At 42.9% G+C, this 20,380-nt stretch overlaps 1 protein-coding gene across 10 annotated transcripts in view; it reads right to left on the reverse strand.

Annotated features, from left to right (window-relative positions):
* The window catches only part of CELSR1 (cadherin EGF LAG seven-pass G-type receptor 1), a 165,844-nt gene that overhangs the window by 20,650 nt on the left and 124,814 nt on the right, over window positions 1-20,380 (reverse strand). For 8 of the 10 annotated variants that reach the window (XM_030480073.2, XM_030480078.1, XM_030480076.1 and 5 more), the window contains exons 10-24: window positions 19,923-20,108; window positions 19,478-19,591; window positions 18,984-19,158; window positions 18,115-18,256; window positions 16,003-16,123; window positions 14,621-14,804; window positions 13,700-13,801; window positions 11,867-11,961; window positions 11,334-11,543; window positions 8,575-8,758; window positions 5,968-6,111; window positions 4,589-4,790; window positions 4,084-4,251; window positions 1,524-1,650; window positions 899-1,099 (exon numbers count right to left, since the gene is read on the reverse strand). In XM_030480073.2, the coding sequence (XP_030335933.1) occupies window positions 899-1,099; window positions 1,524-1,650; window positions 4,084-4,251; window positions 4,589-4,790; window positions 5,968-6,111; window positions 8,575-8,758; window positions 11,334-11,543; window positions 11,867-11,961; window positions 13,700-13,801; window positions 14,621-14,804; window positions 16,003-16,123; window positions 18,115-18,256; window positions 18,984-19,158; window positions 19,478-19,591; window positions 19,923-20,108 (2,355 nt within the window). The remainder of the gene's footprint in view (window positions 1-898; window positions 1,100-1,523; window positions 1,651-4,083; window positions 4,252-4,588; window positions 4,791-5,967; window positions 6,112-8,574; window positions 8,759-11,333; window positions 11,544-11,866; window positions 11,962-13,699; window positions 13,802-14,620; window positions 14,805-16,002; window positions 16,124-18,114; window positions 18,257-18,983; window positions 19,159-19,477; window positions 19,592-19,922; window positions 20,109-20,380) is intronic. The other 2 variants (XM_030480080.1, XM_030480072.1) reach the window with 1 other exon arrangement.

The following is a 20,380-nucleotide window of genomic DNA, read 5'->3' on the forward strand; positions in this document are numbered from 1 at the left end:
CAGTTACTGCAAGCTGAAATTAGCCAAGGTCAGGTACTTTCTAAAACGTATGTTATAGCTCAAATGGATATTAGAATCCAAGCTGACACTTTAGGCTTACCCAGCAACTGAGACTACATGGTTAGGCACGATGGTGTCACTACCATACTGGTGATGATACTCATTGAATGTAGGCATATTTTCCCATTTCTGCTGCTTGGACAACGTGGAATCATCATGTCTCTTTTTTGGGGTGTGTGTTTTCATCTCGAGATTGTACTTTCCTCTCAAAATTTAGATTAAACATGTACAGCAATGGATTTCTAGAAGATAAATGTTCTTCAGAGTGTTCGGATAATCCCTAACATAACATTTGAATACTTTTCGTATCTGTCAAGGACATACTTTTTAACGCATGTAATCCCCCATCTGTCATCAGCCTGTTTGGTACAGGCAACTGTGAAGCCTGGCAGTGCTGGAACTCTTGCCTGCTTTTCTCTTACCTGTCTGCGTAGCAACCACGACTTTTGAGACTGGTGGTACTAAGAATCAGCAGCAAGACTACATATAATGCTACACAGTTAAGATAGCAATGAGGTCCTAGTACAGAACATAAACACTTCATGTGTGGCGTATCGCATATTCAGGCCTTTCATAGCTTGTGTTTGTTGACGTGCATAGTGCTTGGAGGAGCCTGAACTAAGCTTTGGCAACAGGTATGATAGGCTGAAGCCAGCAATCACTGTGGCTGGAAGGCACAAAGCAAAGCGACAGGTTTCCTACTGATTCTTGGATGTAGCAAGTTGTCCCGTGCCTGGCAAGTGGCAGGTAAAAAGTCACAACATGAACCCCTCCACCCTCCTTCCCCCAATTGAAAGCTTGACAACAACTCTAGCAATAGGCACAGAGTAACTCTTACCGGGTTTTCAGTCTGGTTGATTCCAATGAGAAATACGAGCTCAGAGAAGAACAGGGCAGCCACCAGGTTTTTGTGGATACTGTGCAAGTTGGAACGTAGTGTGCGGATCAGTACCAGCAGTATGAAGGTGATCAGCAAAGCCACCAGCGAGATGGATACGGTTGTGTAGGTGACGATCTTCAGAGGAAGCACCTCCCCATTCTGCAGAAGGAAATTGACAGGAACTTTGTCAGTTTTTCCCTTCTTTTCCTACAATCAAATCTACTACTTGGAATGTCAATGTTTTCATTACTACTGAGCCAATGTACAGATTTGCTTTAGGACCAACAGTAGTGAATGATGCCACCTCCTAAGTCATTCTACATGTTACGTGTGTATGGGCAGCACCCAGAGGGTGCACCAAGCAGGTAAGAAGCTCCTTTCAGCAGACCAAATGGTGGGTGCTACCAGACACAGGGCAACTCAGTCCTGACACACTGCAACATGGGATCGATCCACTGACAATGCTCTGAGTCACGCTTAAAGTTCAAGCTCTGTATCAAAGCCCTTGAAAACCAAAGCCCTTGAAAAAACAAAGCCCTTGAAATCCAAAGCCCTGAAAAATCCTGAGCCTGACATCACTGACCTCTCGTTTTGAAATGTCCATCAGGACGGCAAAGCTGGTTATATGGTTGCACTGGCAAGCAATATGGCTCTGGTTTCTGGAAAACAGCTCGCATCCTCTGGAGGACCAGGCACCTGAACCACCAACCCTGTGTGGAAAAAAGGCATTTCTGAGAGCCGTCCTCTGATCTCCCCTCACCTCCCGCTGCTATCGTTCTCCAGGGCAGCTCTTGCTCCACAACCAGAGAGGACTGTAAGCACCAAGACAGAAATATTCATAGCTGTCACCAGCCTGCAAGAGTATCATCAACTTAAAAGGCTTTCCGCTGAAGTAGTTTCTGACACGACAGCTGGATTTGCTGGCCAAACTTTGTGGGTTTAGAACAAGCTGGTTTGAGCTAAAAAAATTTAAAGATTGCTTTTGGGTCAGTGACCACACAAGCAATATGGGGAAGTGATTGCATAGAGCAAACTGGCTGTTAAAAAGGTAAAAAACAACAAAACCACAGAGATAGACATGTTTTTGAGTCATTTCTATTTCTCTAGATGTAGACACTGCTTGTAGAGCTCCTATGTGAAATATATTTCAGAAATATGATTTTGTTATAGTGTTCCTCTGAAAAGTATACAAGGTTTACATCACTGAATGATATTTCATATCAGGAGATCTCTTGTATTAACATTGGGGAGGAGCTGCTCCCTTACAAATTCTTCCCTGTGCAGCCTTGCTTAACTCCAGTGACTTCAGAAATTATTTTGTATCAATATTAATTATTCTATTCAGAAGTTAACGAGTAATAAAAATAGTCTTGTAGTTACTGAAGAGTTTTTAATTAGACATGACAGGACATCTTTTTAATTCAGCAATAAAATATTTGTTGAGCAGTTTTAGTATCACTTTCTCTTGAAAAGTACTCACTTTTTAAAAACTCTTTCGTTACATGCAGTTTAAGAGCTGCTTTCCAACTGTGGCTGTAGGAAGATGTAACACATACAACGATGCCACTGAAGTTGCCAGCAAATAGCTAATAGATGAATCACTTTAGAGCTAATGAGTTATTCAAGCCCATACAATGTTTAAAAATTTATGAACAAGGACTTGCCATTCCCTCATAATTGGCAGAATCATCTGTATGTACAAGCAAATACACTACTTCACATGCAGGCAAATGGAGCAGTTTATTACTGCAAACAGATTTCTGTTGCGTCTTCGACCCCTTCTATGATATAATCTCCTGAAGCTTTTGAATAGGGGGCAAACATTTCCTAGGTCAGTTTACTCTTTTACTTCCAGCACAGCATATTGCCTTTTAATGGATTTTTACACAGGTTTACTAGAGGTTTTGCGTTACTCAGAAACAAGTAACAGCTCTTCCTCTTACTCTAGGCAGACAACATCATCTGCTCACTATATACCTGGCTTTATGGTTGGAAATTGCATTATATATGTAATAGTTACAATATTGTGAAATCAAAACATGCAGAGCACGCAGTGATTCTCAACACATTTTCTTTTGTTTTATCCACACACTTGAAATATCTCCAACAGGACTGTGCTGCTTCCACAATGCCATAAACCCAACAAAACACTTATGAGCATAGACAGTTCTTAACATTTTTCACATTTTCAAGAAAAATATGTCTGTGTCTTTAACTTTACTCAATACAAGAGACCTACGTGAGCCATTATCAGAATATTTCATCTTCTCCTTTGTGCTTCCCTCCTAGAGAGTCAAATACTCCCTTCCTTCAGTTCTGCTTATGTATCACGATTTCTTCCTAGCAACTGGAGGAGGTCTAAGGACCCAAAGAAGGTATTTCCTCTCTCTCAAATTCTTCACGAAACCAAATGAAAACAAATGCACAACAGTTGATGGAGTGAAAGGTAAGTTGCTTCTTATCAGTGTAACTGTCTTTGGGTTGACTTTTGATTCAAAAATTTGAGATTCAAAAATTTATAATCTTTTCCCACATAATTTTATCTGCAAAACCTCAGTCCTCCTTTTCACCAACATGAAAACTTGGGTTTGTAATTTTTTGCACTGGCCCTGGCTAAGGCATCAAGGGAGGGTGCCTGCTTGCCATGTACCCTGTCCAGTCACCGGAATAAAACAGGAATTGAATCATCTCCTGGAGATCGCTCCTAAAAAGAGGGCATGGGGCATGGGGCAATGAGAGTGCTGACTTAGGGTCCTCAGATGAGCCATCAATTCAGGCACTGGAGTTGGACTGTGCCTGTCCAGATATGCATCTGTGGGCAAAAAGCATAAGCAAATACAAGGAAATTGTGAGATTTATTACATCTGGGTGAAAATGAACCCTGCAGAAAGACATGACGGCACTGTGCTTGTTAGAAACCACATGGCTAATCCTTTGTTTGAGGAGTTACGATGATTATTTTCATTTTTCTTAGGTTGACGGGAAATGACTACATGGCTCTATTCCATTCTATTTCTATTCAGAAATCAGTTGCCAGCTGAATGAGTAAAAAGGGTTTTCCTCCAGAATTATCTCCCTGGGCAGAACTTGTCTGCTACTGAGACAGTTGCCACGCACAGCTCTAAAGCAAATAGGAGACATACGTGATGGAGTGATTCCAGAAGACACAGACGGGCTTTGTTCTCTCCTCCGTTTCCAGCATGGCGTACTCCACTATGATGGGCTTTTCCACCAGGTTGGGAGGAAGCTCCCCATCACTGTGAATAGCTGTGCTCACTACAGGAGTGTTAATAATAGGGCGATTTGGCAATCTGCAGAAGGAGAAAAGTAGCACAGTGATCTAAACATACAGATGCAAAGCACTGATTTGGTAGATTCTGCACATAAAAGATTTCCAGTTGCTTCCACTCAGAAAGCAAAGTAGATGCACCATCAGCCTTCCACACAGCTGTGTTTCCAAAAGCTGCTGGCACCACTGACACAGTTATTCTCATACAGTGTGCCAGAGGAGGACAAGAGACCATACTGCAGTGACAACTGCAGCACAGATGACATTTGGTCTGTGTAAAACCAGCTCTGTCTCCCCCACACGCTCAGAGCAAGTGGAAGAGGGGATCTGCACAATTCACAGACGGGCTTGAAGTTTACCTCAAGCTCCTTCGGTCAGGATCATAGTTTTCAGGCAGGAGGTGTCCCAGGGATCGGTATATGATGACCATGGCAACAGTAAGCTGTGTTGAGTCAACCGGGTGTCGCTTCTTTCTCTTTGCAAAAGCACTCTCAGGGCTTAGTGCATCATCGTTCCCCTTAGAGGATAATTTCTGATTTGAAGGCTTCATTGTAGGCACTGCTATGGAATTAACACAAATATTAAATTCTTTCGACACAGCTTTGGAGCTACCACTTAAACTGGTAATTTTGCTTTGCAAAGATTCAGAGATGTTACTGTTGCCATAACTCCAGGCTTACATGACTGAGGATGCTTCTAACGTTATATTTGCTATTTTTAATAACATTTTAGCACGCTTCATAGTTATACAGCTGATCTCAAATGACTGTTGAACCCTGAATAATCATTTAGTCTAGCTAGAAAATAAGCCATTTCTAAGCTAGAAGATCCATAAGTATATAAATACTCCGTGCTTGACTTAAGGAGAACATTAAAACACTATGCATGCTATTAAATTGCATGTACCTTTACATATGGCAAAACTAGTGTTATGAATACACCAATTGGTCACATGGGATTTCACACGCTAATTCTGTCAAAGCTTTCAGTTTTGGCAGTATCTCTTAAAATCCACATTCCCTTTTTTCTCACAGGAAAGATACAAATCATGCAATCAGATGCCCTGCTTCTGAGGAAAAAGCCATAAAGTTGTATCAGCTTATTAATTATTATGTGTTATTTTCATAAGTGTTACTATTTCCTTATTTAGCTATGATACACGTATAATTATTGCACTTTGAGTTACTCTATCTTCCCTTGCCCAAGGCAGCTTGCGGTTCCTCTCAGCAATGTTGGGGTACTTCAAAGATACTGGGAAGCAGGCACTTCCCCATGTATTCCCCCTCATCACCCATCTCCCTGCACAGCTCAAGTCTTTTTCTGACAAAATGTCTCTGCTCCCAGATTTGGGTTCTGCATCTCTCGCACTGCTTCCCTCCATCTCTGCAGGGACCGGGGGAAGGCAGCTGTGGGGCTGCAGGCTTGGGGGGGCCTGCCCATCCTATCCTGGTGGGAATGGAGGCAGATCATTTCTCCTGCTTTGACAGGGCTGTGTGAGGGGCTGCGAGCGAGACCTGACAGACAGGTACAGCCAGTTACGCAGCCCCCCATGTTCCCATTGCTGCCGGCAGGCAAAATGCCTCCAAAGTATGCACAGCTGCTCCATCCCCAAATAGTGTCCGCTTGTGCAGACAGTCGCCCCGCTCTCACCCGAGTACCACTCTGCTTCATGAGGATCAATCATGCTCCTCAGGAGCTAGTCAGAATTGCCCTCCGAACGGCAGCAAAAGGGTTTTACCTTTCCTGTCTGAAGGTCTGAACAAAGTATCAGGGAAGACAACAGATGACTCCAGATCTCTTGGATAATCTTCTTTAATCTCATGAAATCGTGGTATTCTAGCTCCCGTGAAATTAGACTTGTCAAAGATGTCAACAGCAATAACTGGGGGAAAAAAGTGTTTCCCATAAAATTAACTTCAATGCTTTCAAGTATGATATTGCAACACAATGAAGCATGATTGAAATGTAAAATGCCTGCACAATGCAGAGAAGAAATTTAACCCCCAAAATACAAAGTCAAGTGCAATTTTTCTGACTTAATACCTTAAACGACAACTAAAAGCTTATGTGCCAGCATTATGTTACATTTATAAAATTATACATTTATTTTGCTCTGGAAAGGAATTCACAAGACAGTATCTCCTACTAGGAGAACACTACTGCAAACATTAGAAATATACAATCACAGAATCATAAAACTGTTTAGGCTGGAAAAGACTTTTAAGATCATCAAGCCCAACTGTTAACCTAACACTGCCAAGTCCACCACTAAACCATGTCCTTAAGTGCCGCATCTACATGTCTTTTGAATACCTCCAGGGATGGTGACTCCACCTCCTCCCTGGGCAGCCTGTTCTGGTGCTTGACAACCCTTGTGGTGAAGAAATTTTTCCTAATATCCATCTTGAGGTAGATCACTTTGTTGTACTTCTCCAGCAGCAGCTGGCTCTGGTTTCATGAAGGCCTTTCTCTGGTCACAGAGCTTCTCTGTGTGCTGCATGTTCCAATTTCAGACTTGCTTCTTGCAGGGAAGGCTAAATCTGCTGCTTCAGAAATATACTTCTACATCTGTTAAATTGCACAGTCAGCCAAGCAAAGATAATAACCTGCATTTTACCTGGGACTACTTAGTCCTTTGGTTCTCCTTTCTCCACGCTGGCAGTTCCTCTCTAGCTCACCTCATCAGCTCTGCCTCTTGTCTAACCGCCAAAATATTTAAAAGCAGCTGAGTTGGCTTGAACTTTCCCATTTAAGAGAAGTCATTGAGCGTCAATTTACATGTTCTAATAAAAGTGAAAAGCTGGAAGTCCTGTGGGTAACCCTACACCGAAAGCTGTGATCCACTGCAAGTTTCTATATGAAGAAATATCCAAGTTAAGATCTGCAAATTCCCATGTCTCTAAGTAATTCCCAGATGAGCCATTAGGAAACTACATTAACACCATGTTCACCTGGAAAAACTGTTCAAAAGAAAACAGACCCCTTTCAGGCGAGAGTTGCCTCATGCCTCCCAAGATCATGCCTTTTTACTCAGGAAAAGCTGGTGGAAAAAAACGTGATTTACAACCTGCAAGAAATTCTGATTTTTGTTTTCATCTCAGTTCAGGTGGGTTAAAATGCTGAGCATGCCTTTTTCTGAGTGTGATCTTGATAGTCCTGAATCAAAAGGAAATACTGCAGGTTTGGTTTATTAAACAGAAACCGAAGTGTTTCAGTTTGGCTTAGTTCAACAATAATCCGACCCCCCTGGAGCTGATGCAGGATGCATCAAAAACTTCGTAGCTTGACTGCCTCATGCCTTTGCTTTTTATGCGCCTTGTGACTGTGCACATGAAGCACTCTCGGGACAAATTTAGTAGGCAAACCTAAATTTACTTCTTGTACTAATGGGTGTAGTTAGGAAAATAAGACAAGCTTTTGGGCACATAAGCCCTTCTCCGAAATAAAAGCAGTAGCTTGAAAAGATAAATACAAGTTCAGGCTGATTTAGACAACCTCTTAAGGAAAAACTATATAGCAATGCTGCCTAGGAGGGACCTCTGAATGTCTGAACTCCCGCTCAGAGAAAGACTATCACCACCACTTGTTCAGCTCAGACTGCTGGTATCTGGGGAGAAAATGAAAGAGAAGGCAGGGAGAAAACAGGGAAAGAGGCCGACCAGGCTGTGGTTCACTTGAACATGTACCACAGGGACATCTGTGAAGTACATCATAGTCCTGCAAATGCAAGAGCTGCTATTTTGGTTGCTGGAGGAGCATTTACTGTGATAAGTGGGGAAGGTGTCTTGGTACATCTGATGTTTCTTTCTTAATTTAGACCTATTCTGGATACTTTGGACCCCAAGGATCTTGCTCTGATGATGGGTTTTGCAAGGCTGGAATTCCTACAGAATATGATTTTTGGGATAGGTTCCAGGCTAGGAAGGCATGTGAAAATCAGAGGTATACAATCACTAGTAGGGTTCTTTTTGGTTTTGTGTGTACTGCAGTAATTCTTCAGGTGATGGTGGTGTGATACTTTCAAAACCATGATTTACTATGTTTGACTATACCAGGTCATCTCAAAAGGCGTTACCTTTACTTACGAACTTTGTCTTTCCTGCCATCTGTACACTACTTTGGCTGCAAAAAAATGCCACACGGGAGCAGTGGCACTGTCCAGAGTGAAAACAGATCAGGCATCTCCCAGGAGGCCCCCATGGCAACTGAGAGATATGGATCAAGGCTCAATTGACTTGAAATGAATGCACTGAGTGGGCACTACTAAAACAAATAGCTAGCATCTTTACCTAGCACATTTTTAAAGCTCTGATACAAAATGGCAGTTTTCAACACAGATACTCACTGATGTTAGGGGTAACAATGACAAAAGGTCTCATGTAGGTTTTCTTCATGTTCTGGGCCACGTTGTTGAAGTATTCCTCATAGTGCCTGAGCAAGTGAGCGGTGCCACCCTCCGTTCGCTGAATTTGCTCCCAGTGCTCCTTGTTGCTGGGGTCCAGTAGAGCACTGCCCACTTTGATAATATTCTGAGAAACAAAGCACAAGCCTAAATTATGCAGCAAACAAAGCACTGGGTTTCAAGTGAGGAATATGGAAAATGATTGGCATTACGGCCTCAGGTGAGTGTATAATGAAATACTTTAATGCAGGCATGTTCTACTGCAGCCGTATGAAAATATGCACACCAGTTACTCACCCTGAGGTTTTTTTGTTACATAAAGCAAATCCCTCCAAACTTTTTATGAGCAAAGTAAGCCAAAATTGGAGGCTGTAAGAGAACTGCCTAATTTCTTTCCCCTTTATGACAGGAAACCTAGCAAGAAAACACAGAAGGAAAACCTAACCATGTTTTCTTTGTCTCCGAGAAACACAAGGAAAGCAGAGTGCTTGGTATGTACGCTGAAGAACTTCCTCAGAGAAAAAAAAGTCATATGATAAAAATCAAAAGAAAGCCATAAACAGCAATATAGCTTTCTCTTTTGATTATATTATTTTTCAGTTTTGCTGATTCCTGGATAGCTAGAACAACTTACATGGTGAAGAATGACAAGAACGAATATCAACTTGCATATACAAACTTGAAAATACACTTTTATACTCCTTACAAGTGGTGTAAAAAAGATCTAGCTGAGGAGCTGCCCCTTCTGCCTTTTCTTAAAAGACTATGCAAAGGGACCCTCAGGCTGAATGGAAGAAGACCCCAAAAGAAAGCGCTAAATGGCTTAAACAGGAAAGGTGCTAAGAAGTTTTTAATCTTGGTGAACATATGAACTACATTGATATGTCAAAACCTAATTCCTAACTAAGGTAAGATTTGCATAGGATGGTAGGAATTAATCCCCTCAGGCTCTAAAACAGCCAAGGCAAATACTTAGGCTTCATTCAGAAGTAGACAGGGATGATGCCATATTCTCTAAGTACTGTCTGAGGTTGCAAGCACGTATCTGAGGTAGAAGAGGTTGCCAGTACGACTACCTTTATCTAGGGTGAGAAGCACTCCATGGTGCCCCAGGAACGCATGAGACACATGCTGTACTTGGTACTAGGCCTCCTCAGTGTTTGTGAATGTTATTTATGGGGTTTTTATTACGTATTTTTCAGACTTCTACCTGAGATTATTAAAAAAGAATAATAAATGCTTCTCTCCTCATGCTCCCTCAGCCTGGGATGTTCCCTCCTTTTTCTCCTGAGCTTTACTGATTAGTTCTCAAATTCCTGACCTATCCTAGAAATATTTAGGGAGTTCTTGAAAACATCATCTGTAGGAGTTTCAGTGCCAAGCACAAGAATAATAAATTAAAGCAGAAGTTTCCAAACCATTTTTATTCGCTTATTGTTCTTATTTTTACTTGACAAGACATGCCAAAAAGGAAGTTCCTTCTCAAGATCTGAATGGGGAAATCATTCACTCCGCAGCCCGCAGGTACAAGTTTGTCAGCACAGTGTCTCCTTAGGAAAGGAAAAACTGAATCTCTTCAAATCTGGAGTACCTAAAGTGTTGAACATTTCAGAAGTTCTCCACCCTCTGCTGACTGTACAGCCCAAGACACTGAAGAATTTTCTCAGCTACATTTCCTAGTGCTCCCACCTCCCCAGGGATGTCCTCTCCTTAGGCAGCTTGGTCTTGCACAAGTTCATCCCGAAGTCTTCCTGACCTGGCTGGTCCTCCTGGAGTACTTTGAGCAGTGAGCTGGGTGTAGCATGCCTTCAAAGGGAGCTAGATCACCTCTGGCCAGCACAAAGGCCAGTCTTGGCCCATGGAGGGTCGTTACATCATCCCTACGCTCGTGCCCGAGCTCCAGGCTCTGCTGGCACATGTCCAGAAGGATGTTTTAGCTTGGACTATTGTGCTGTGCCACAGTTGGGATCTTGAAATAGTATTGGCAAGCACGGACAGCAGTACCTTGCAGTACACATGGCAATGAAGAGAGCAATACGAGCCTGACATGGGTCATCCAATCTTCACATTTTCAGACCACAGAAAACTCCCAACATTTTCCACACCTCACATTTTTCCACCACAATTACGTGTTTCCCCCACACAGGGAAGGTTCTGCAGCTTGTTTTCTAGACCTGGTCAGGTCTTTGGTAATAACGAGGTCTTCCATGAAGGCTCTGACTAGCAGAAGCCTTCTGGTTTGCATTTCTGTATGTTCCTGCACCACTTAAAATATCAATATGGTATGAATGTCTTTCAATGTACCAAGTCTTTAATAAACATGACTCAAGTGTTTCCAAACTGAATTATAAGAAACCTTCAGAGTCAGTAACTGGCTCAGAGTTAGTTCACTGCACATTTAAATGAAAATGATCACATTAGGTGGGTTTTCCAACAAAACTGAATATGGTACACAAAGCTATTTTATCCAGGCATAACACATCAACCTGATTATATTTTTCATTTGGGGAATTTTGCTTTTCGCTGTTACTGCGATAACCAACTTTCCATTCTAAACTGAGAAGACTGACTCATTTGTGAAACAGATTAAGCAATTACATGATATTCGCTCCACCCTGGTCAAAGACAAATTTAATTATCCATTGCCATAAAACTTTAAAGGGGAACTGTAAAAGCTCAGCACAGTATATAGGATCTCTTACCTCATTGAATTCCACGTCCCTTGTGGCTGCCAAGTCAAAGCCTTGCTGCTGGCTCTCATACCGGAGGACCTGGATCATCATCTGGTAAGCTGTCCTCACATCGTTGCCATACAAGCTGTGCGTGTGTTTGGTGGCATTCTGCAGCACTCTCACAATCCGTATGGTTTTGCCTCCATCCAATTTGGTCTCATTGTGGTGTAACTTCTCATTCTGAATCAGAGACAAGAAGGAAGAAAAAAAGACAATGATGGGTTGGGTGGTTTTTTTTTTCATTCTAGTTACAAAGACAATCACTATTTAGGGATTTTTGGCACAAAGGAGTTGTTTGATCAAAATGGTGTTTGTGTGGAGAAAGGGCTGACAGGACAACTCAACGGAAAGTGTAACTATGAGACAGAAAAGCACAAGGATCCTAATGGGAAACAAGGGGGTTGAAGGACTCTGTCAAAAGATGGAGTGCGGGCATATCAAACTGGAGTTTGCATTGGTGAACATTTGCAAAATAAAGGCAAAACTGAGAAAACACAGCTTACCATGATTTTTAGATCCACAAAAGTACTGGTGGTGCAGTTGAAAAGCTCAGGAGGCAGCCAGCCCTTCTCAATGTTACAATGGCGAACTGCGTTTCCTAAAGGAAACAGGTCATTAATGGTAAATAATGTTCTGAATTGTGCTGGGTAAATCTTCACAGATTTCAAATATCTCAGACTTTCAGATTTCCCACATTTTCAAGTTTCTTAGAGCTATGCACATATTTCCAGACTTTCCTGTCTGAGAAAAGTTAAAGACTACTAATCTTCATGAATTGTTTTCCTCAGGTTTAGAGAAAGGTTAAGGCAAGCTTCAAGATCTGCCCAACCACACTCAGTCTTGCTGCCTTACATTCTCAAATGAATTCAGCAATTTATTTATAACAAATATGAGCAAGACTGTGCACTTCCTCACTACTTCTGAATACAAATCCCTGCTCAGATTTCTGCGCAACAGCCTATATAGGAAGACCTCCCAGATAAATACTGTCTTCAAGTCAAAACACGCTAGCACCTCCGCATGCTGCACGCAGTAAACACTTCAGCCAATACGTATAATTGCCTTTCGCCATTTGTGAATGGTCTGTGAGCAGCTTGCTGTTTAATTTAGCCTATTATTTCATAGTATTTGTTGAATCACTTTAAAATGTGACTCTTGGCTGCAGAGCATTCACAGGGAATTGCAAATTATCCCATTTGAAATTTAGATTGTGTCTAAGCCATTTAATTACTAATATCTAAAGAAGAATTATAATTAATTGAATAATACCTAATTATATTATTTCTTTTCCATGATTAGGTGAATACAATGAAACCTCAGGCTCTTTGTCTGAATATTCATTATTTATAAAGCTTACTTTTTTTGAATGTTCTGTAAAACTCACTTTAAACGAGCAATTTCTCTAAGTACCCTTGCCTGCTTGCTTATTTGCTAGAAGAGACACTGGCATAAACCACAAGAACAGGGCAGAAAACATATTTTAATTCAACTGTATACTGTTTAATAATGTAAATAATCCTTCTTCTGGAAAGTAATAACCAATTCTATCTCCTAAAATCCTCAGAAGATGAGCTTGGTTGACCACACCGTGACCTCCCCTCAGTAATATTTGGGGAAGTCACACAACCACCTATAACTCATTGAGCCTGAAGAGCACTTGCAGCAGAGATTTACCAGGTCCAAAACTGAGTTTTGGCAGTTTCACTTCCCACAGAACAACCTTTGTAAAAGATTGTGAATCCCATTTTCAAAAGCTGATAAATGTTTTCAGGAGCACACAAAGCAGGTTGTCATTTGCTCGCTCACATGCCTTATGAAAGGTGTTTTTTAGCTGCCTGTCTTACGGGTTAGAGAAAAGATGTTGGGTAGAAAAACATATGTTCTGTTGTAACTCTTAGCTTTATTAGCCTGCAACGCTAGTAAAGCAATCATCACATAAAGGATTGTCCTCTTTTTATCTTTGCCCAGAGGAGCTGTATCGCCAAAGAACACATACAAGTCAACAGAAGCTAAAAGTTACATGTGTAAGAAATGCTTGATAAACGGAAAATAGAAAATTGGACTATGCTTTTTTGAAAATACAGATTTTCTCTTCTTTATATGTGTTTATCTGCTGCACTTTGTATTTATTTATTACTACTATTTTCAAATGTATTTTAACAGTTCTTCAGTTTCAGCTAGCTGAACTTTTCTGCTTGCGATATGCACGAGCAATACTGTAATCTCAAGGTCCAATGAATTAATACCTTTCCCTATGTACACTTTTTTTTCCTTTTTCTTTTCCCCTCAAACAGGTATGTAGATAAAGTAGTTAATGTTTCACCCAGGGAACTTACCCACTGATCCTTTAGGACACGGCACAGCAGCTGGCTGGCCAAACTTGGTCTGTGGCCACCAAATACCAGCCTCGAAAGCTTTGGGACAGCCATTATAAATTACTGAAAGCAGAAAAAGAAATGATGCAATTTTTCCGACAAGATAAAAATCACAATGAGGAGATACTTCAACCTGCCTAAAGGACTTTCCTGTAATTCCAAAGCCCTGTCAGGATACCTGTCCTCTGCAGTGCCTTCCAAGCTGCAACCCATCAGCTGCTCCTTATCCAGCAGCATGGGCAGACAGGTACAGGCAGAAGAGAGCCCAGGATGATTATGGGGTTCTGGATTTTGGCTCTGTCTATCTCTGCCTGCTCCTTTATTGTGGGAAAACGTTTCTCCTTCTTTTCACCCACACACTGTGGTGCGATGGCTGCTGCAGCAGCTTTGTGCTGATCACAGGAGGAGGGTAGGTGGGTGGGTGAGAGGAATGGCAGGATGGGCGAGATATAGAGAAGCAAGGCAGAGGGCACCAGGCACATGGCACAGCCTCTGTGGGCAGAAGGTGCGAGGGTTCTCACCCGCCTCTTCAGCTGCAGCACAGCAATACAATGCTGCACTGGCAGATGAACTCAGGTTTCAAGTAAAGTTGGGATAAGCTTGCTTTATTCCAATTTGATGAAAATTAAAGAAATATGAGCTTTTTTCTTTTTCCCCAGACCCCATGAGTCATATTGGCACAGACATAGGAGAGGGGTGCACATTGAGGCTGCTGCAGCTCCCATTGTCCCTGCTGGAAACACCCCACCGGGCTCACAAGCACCCCAGGATGCAGCTGCGTGCCCACAACTGTGTACCCCTCCCCTGCCTGCTGCTAGGAGTTCTGATCCTACAGTTAACTACAGCCCCACTGATCAGCAGTGCTGGCTGCACAGGAGGTACCTTCACAGCCCTTCATGGTAACTTCAGCAAAAGGGTTGTCGCAGCGGTTGCACTGCCGCCCGATGACGCCAGGTTTACAAGGACACTGTCCCGTCTCCATGTCACAAGCACGTGTGTAGGATCCAGATGGGAAGCAGTCGCAGGGGTAGCAGGTGTCACTGCTTTGGGGCTTGTAGTAATTTGCCTAGAAGAACCAAAACGATAGACACAAGATATTTGATTTATATTCCAAATCGCTTGCGTTTCTGAAGTCCTGCTCTAGTAGCATGTGCATCATAAAAAGGGCTAGATTTACCAAAAGTGGGATAATAATGTTGTTAATATTAACAGCAAATGTATCAGCTGTGGGAAGTGTGCCGTGTTAGCCCAGACAATGCAGAGAGGCAGAGCTGAGCATGGGGTGATGGCTGGGACCATCATCTGCAGATGGATGAAGGGCCCATGTTACTCCTCATGTACTTGCTGCCTGTGCCCAGCAAACGTATTCTTGGAGGATTTGCAGTTTTCTGTGCTTTGCAACTCTGCTCTTGTATGGCATGAGCAAACCAGTACGGAAACTTCTTGCACCATCCACTTGTGTTTCATGTATGGGGTGGAAAACAACTAACAATCCCGTATTGCAATCACATCTGTAAATGCTTTTGAGCTGAGCTGTTACACGATTACATAAGAGCATGGTGCTGGCACCCCACTGACTCGATTTAACGCAACAGTTGCTGTGTGTCCTGCTGGCATTTTCGGAAGGGAGAACGGGGCCAGATTCACTGCTGCCAGTCTGCACTGGACCAGCTCCTCTGACGTCATTCAAGCCTGTTTGTTGTAAAACCTATTGTGAGAAGTCCTTTGTAAAACCTTGAGGAGGGAAGTGCCTCCCCTCCTCTGCCTCCCTCTGTCCCTGCCTGTCCACGGCAAATTCCTCTAAAAATTGACTGAGGAAATGATTTAGCCTCTCATATTATTTACCTCTTCCAGCTGCTAGGCCTTTTGCTGGCCACTGCACAGGGGAGAGCTTCACCCAGCTGGCCCAAGCTGTTTCATGGCTATTACTCACTTGTGATACACAAAACACCACCAGCACTCCTCTGCGCCCTGGTCTGATCTCCCCCGATAAACCAGGCTGCACTTCAGAGAGATGAGAGCCAGGCTTTCATCCTTGCAGTTTTGCTTTCCAAGCGCAAATAAGATAAGAGCTGCACAGTATGATTTTGTGAAGGGCGGTGCCAGCAGAATGTTTTAGGTAAAGATTAACTACACTGTGCACATATACATATGATACAAAGCACAACTGTGTGTACTTTGTCTCAGATACTCTCTTCTTGTAGTTGTTAGTGGTATTCTTAAACTAAGGAAATTTTGACCTAATATTGGTTTCTTTTGCTTACCTTGCAGCGGCATTCTCCATTGGTCTTATTGCAATCAGAATCAAACCCTTTACTAGTCTCACAATTACACGGGCCACAGATGGGATTTCCCCACCAGCCTCTGGGACAAGGCAGGTCAATCCTATGAAAGAAAATCAAATTGAAAGCAAGTGCTTTTAAACTTCCTCCTAAAAGAGGGGAAAAAAAGAGCTTTGAGCCAAATCAGCTTATAGAGTATAATATGTCTCACCACGGCAGCCAACAATCAATAGATATATGAATATATATACACTGTAATAGAAGAAAATAAACAATATCACTTCTACAAAACCCTAGAGGGAATGCTTTTCTGAATGTTTTCAAGACCAGCTTCTCTTTATAAGGAGTATACATCTGTATGAGCAAATAAAGTGCTCCTTCCTCTGGGAGAGGGCGATGTGGCCCACGCTGCGTAGTGGACGTGGTCCCAGTCCCACCAGCCCCAGTCCTCCATCAGGGAAAATGCTGGCTGTGGCAGGCTGGAGGCTGGACAGCCTGTGTCGGCTTGCGCTGGCACTTCAACAGCTTGGGCAGCTGCAGGCAGTGCTGAGCCCATGCCCTGTTTTACCTACTGCCACAAACAGCCTCAGGATGCAGCTCCCCAACACTTTATATCCCATCCCTCATCCCCATGGGTTCCTGTCCCAGCTCTGCCGTGGGCAGCAGTGCTTGTCCAGCCTGTGGGAAAACCAGCTCAGGCGCAAAGCTGGCTGCAAGCTTACCCTATCAAGAAAAGTCACTACTTTCAGCCAACCTGGCTTTCTCAGCCAGGTCTGAGAAGCCCTGGACTGCCACTGAGGAGGACATGTGGTTGGAGACATGGAAGAGGGACGACTGGCAGCTTTGATCTAGATTATGAATCAAAGATTGTGATTCAGATTATGATTGGAGAAGCACAGCTCATCACAGGTTGTGTGGCAACCCAAAAGCCACTTCTGTGAAGGATAACCCTCGTTTTTGCTGGTTCTGTTTCTTCTGGGTGAGCTGCTGAGCAGGTTTGTCCTACAGATGCCCCAACACTAGTGCTGGCAAGGAGAGCTCTGGGAAGGGGCTGGGGCAGTGACCAGGCTCTCTGCTAGCTGGAAGTCTTCGTCAAGCAATAGCCTGAAAGTCATACTGCTGATGTTGAGTCTGTGATCAGTGTAATGCACTGGTGAATGTAAGGAATCCCCTCCCTGCTGCTCATTTTAGGAAAGAAAAGCTGTTTGCCATCTGTTTCAAAGACCACAGCTGAATTTTGTTTACAGTAATTGCTAGGTTTGTACTTCTATGCTTTATAATATGAAAAACCACAATGCTGCACTTGACATGATGTTAGCAGATGACAAGGGACAACGTCTCTACGTTGCTAATACAGAGGAATGAAAGATGAATCGGGCAACACCATGGCCAACATTTGCCAGCCCACACAACAAAAGGCAGAGGAAGAAGCTTGTGGTTTTCAAAGGGAAGGAAACATCACATGAGCTATTCCTAAATGGGCAGACAAATGCACTTCATTTGCACATCATGAATGGCCCATATTACAGTAAATCAAAGTACCGCCTCTGGGATAAGCCTGGTTGCTGAATTCTTACCTGAGACCAAGAAGCTGGTGATGAGGGAACCTCCACGTTTCTCCCACACAGCAACGGGACATAGTCCTCCCAGACTGTCCAGAAGAGATGGCTTTTTGCCAGCCCAGGGACTGGACCCAAACTGCAAAGCTATTTTATCTGGCCACAGGCCACCTACCTGGGTGCATCACTCTGTGTGTGTGTGCTGGGGGAGCTGAAGGAGGGACACAGAGCAAATTCAGACCAAGTCCACCACCAGGTACAAGTCAGATGCGGCGCTGTCTAACACCATACAACTGATTGAGCCCTTGAGCTGCTGATGAAGAAATTCGGGCCCTAAATATATGGAAGTTTGCCTGGTCTGGGAAGAGAGCTCAGAAGTGCTAAAGGGCAGAAAGCCTGCAAATACCATCCACTATGAATATTCAAATTGTAACAAGAAAGCTAACTGAAGCAGAAAAGGAAGCAGGAGGACTGCTGCCGCAGGAGAAGACATACCTGGAAGGATGAAGAAACCAAGAACAAAAATAATTCTTACTTGCTCTCGCAATACTGTCCATAGTAGCTTTGTCCACATTCACAGGTGTAGCCATGGGATGAGCTGGGTTTGTGCACACACGTGGAGACATGCTCACATGGGTTCAAGTTACATACATCAACACAGTCTCTTCCAAAGTACCCTGGGGAGACAAGGTCATAAAATTACAGCAACCATTGTAATTTATGATTTGCATGTCTCCAAAAGACCATCTATTTTAAACTTATACACTAATAACACATCTCCAATAATCAGCAGATTCCCCCTGAGATACTGTCAGAAGGAACGTACTATTTTCCCTCTCAGGAAAAAAGATAGTGGGCTGTTCTTTTCCACAGTCTGTTAACATGCTTGAGGCACCCTTGTGCCTTTGGTTCCCAGCTTTATATTCAGGGCATGCGTTACAAATAGTTTTGTATTCTCTCCCTGCGTGTATGGGAGGTGACTGTGCTGGGTGCTGACAGCATGTGCTGACTACACACACCGAAACAGAGAAAACATTCAAAGTATCTTGATTAGGGTGCAGGGTGTGAGACTGAAATTCAACTGCAGAAAAGGCTGGGAAAGAAAAAGAAAGAAAAAGGGAACACATAGAAAGCAAATGGGAGGTACATGGAAAGAGCCCTTTGGATCAGAGACCGTCTTTCTGTTTGGTTGATATGTTGCCTAGAATAAATGATCCTTAGTCCACGACTGCAGTTTCAAGGGTGCTACTGTAAGACTGAGAAAGATAATACCGATTGGAAGAGGAAGAATCAGAAGATGAGCACTTTGCAAGCATGCTGCTGCTGCTACTGCTCTTCTTCCGATGAGTGCATGGAGATGTGATCCAGCTCCTGGCTGAGTGCCTGGGATGGTCACTGGGTTACCTGGGTCACAGACGCAGGAGTAGCTGTCCCAGTCGTCACTGCAGTAGCTGTGCTGGGGACATGGATTGGAATCACAGGGGTTATCCACTTCACAACCCTCCTTCACGTTGATCTTGATAGCCTGTTTCATGTTGAGTGTAGCTATATTTGTAGATGTCTCTCCCATTCTTACACCCTGGTGGCAAAAGACAATAGTTTTAAAATTACTCTTCATTCAGAATACAGTACTGTGTGTTTCACTACTTCCATTAATCCACGAAGGTACATTTTAAAGAAACATCACCCGCTGAGCCAAACCTAGATTTTTTTTCAAATGCTGTTCCCCTGGAGACCAGATTTGTACCTGTGACAGTGGGTGGACTTTAGTATTTTGATTCTTACATATTTTGATGGAGGAAACAGAAATGTTCGTGAATGAAAAAGAAAATCCCCCATTTTCACACAGCTATTTTCTTAAATGTTCAAAGTTTGCTGCTACAATTTTCATTCCATACCTGCATACAGCCATAAAATCCCTGCTGAACAGAGACTTGGTCTCCAGAGACACCTCCCACAATGATGCTTTTCATTTTAAGTCCAGGTAGTTGATTTCCAATCTGCACAGTGCTCTGTTAAGGAAAAGGACAGTCAATAAGAAGAAGCACTATCATCCTCTGTGACACAGACAACCTACTTTCTGTAGTGATGGAGTAAAGCAGTAGTTGACAGTATATTCAAGAAAAAGTATCAAAGGAGTGAGGAGCTAGACATCTGAAAGTGGCTTTTTACAGACTTGTTCATAAGATATCATTAGACTTAGTAGGCTAATGTAATTTTATTAGGCACAAATCACTGCAGAACATGGCTCATAGCATAAGTATTTGCCCACAATCCTTTATCCTACTTTCTTCTAAAAACACTTCTGTAGTGCTTAGTGGCAAAGTTATGATGCTGCCTTACCTGGTACATCCCGTAGTCCAAGGACATGACAGCAAGGTACTTGATATCTTTACCATCTTTAGCACTTTTCAGCTCTATTAATAAATGATGCCATTCCCCATCACTGACTCGTGACTGGCTCATCTTCAAACTAGCTACCTGGCTCAGGCCACTGTACACTTCAAACTGCACGTAGCTGTTCAGTATCTGTTGAATAAAAAAAAAAATGCCCATTTTTTGCTACGTATTTGTATTTGATGTGGAAGAGGGCAGAGGGCAAGACAACCCAAAACACAACCAACCTAAGACAACCCAAAAGAGAAAAAAGCCCAAACAGTAGAGAAGGGAACACTTGTTGGGCATTCAGACTCTAACCCTACTGCCAAAGAAACCCCCAAAACAATCAAGAGACAGATGTTTGCATTTACATTAATGCACACTACTACCTCTGTTTAAAAGAATAATCTTAAAACAACGCA

This window comes from Strigops habroptila, chromosome 3 (genome assembly GCF_004027225.2).
Source record: "Strigops habroptila isolate Jane chromosome 3, bStrHab1.2.pri, whole genome shotgun sequence".
Lineage (NCBI taxonomy): Eukaryota > Metazoa > Chordata > Aves > Psittaciformes > Psittacidae > Strigops > Strigops habroptila.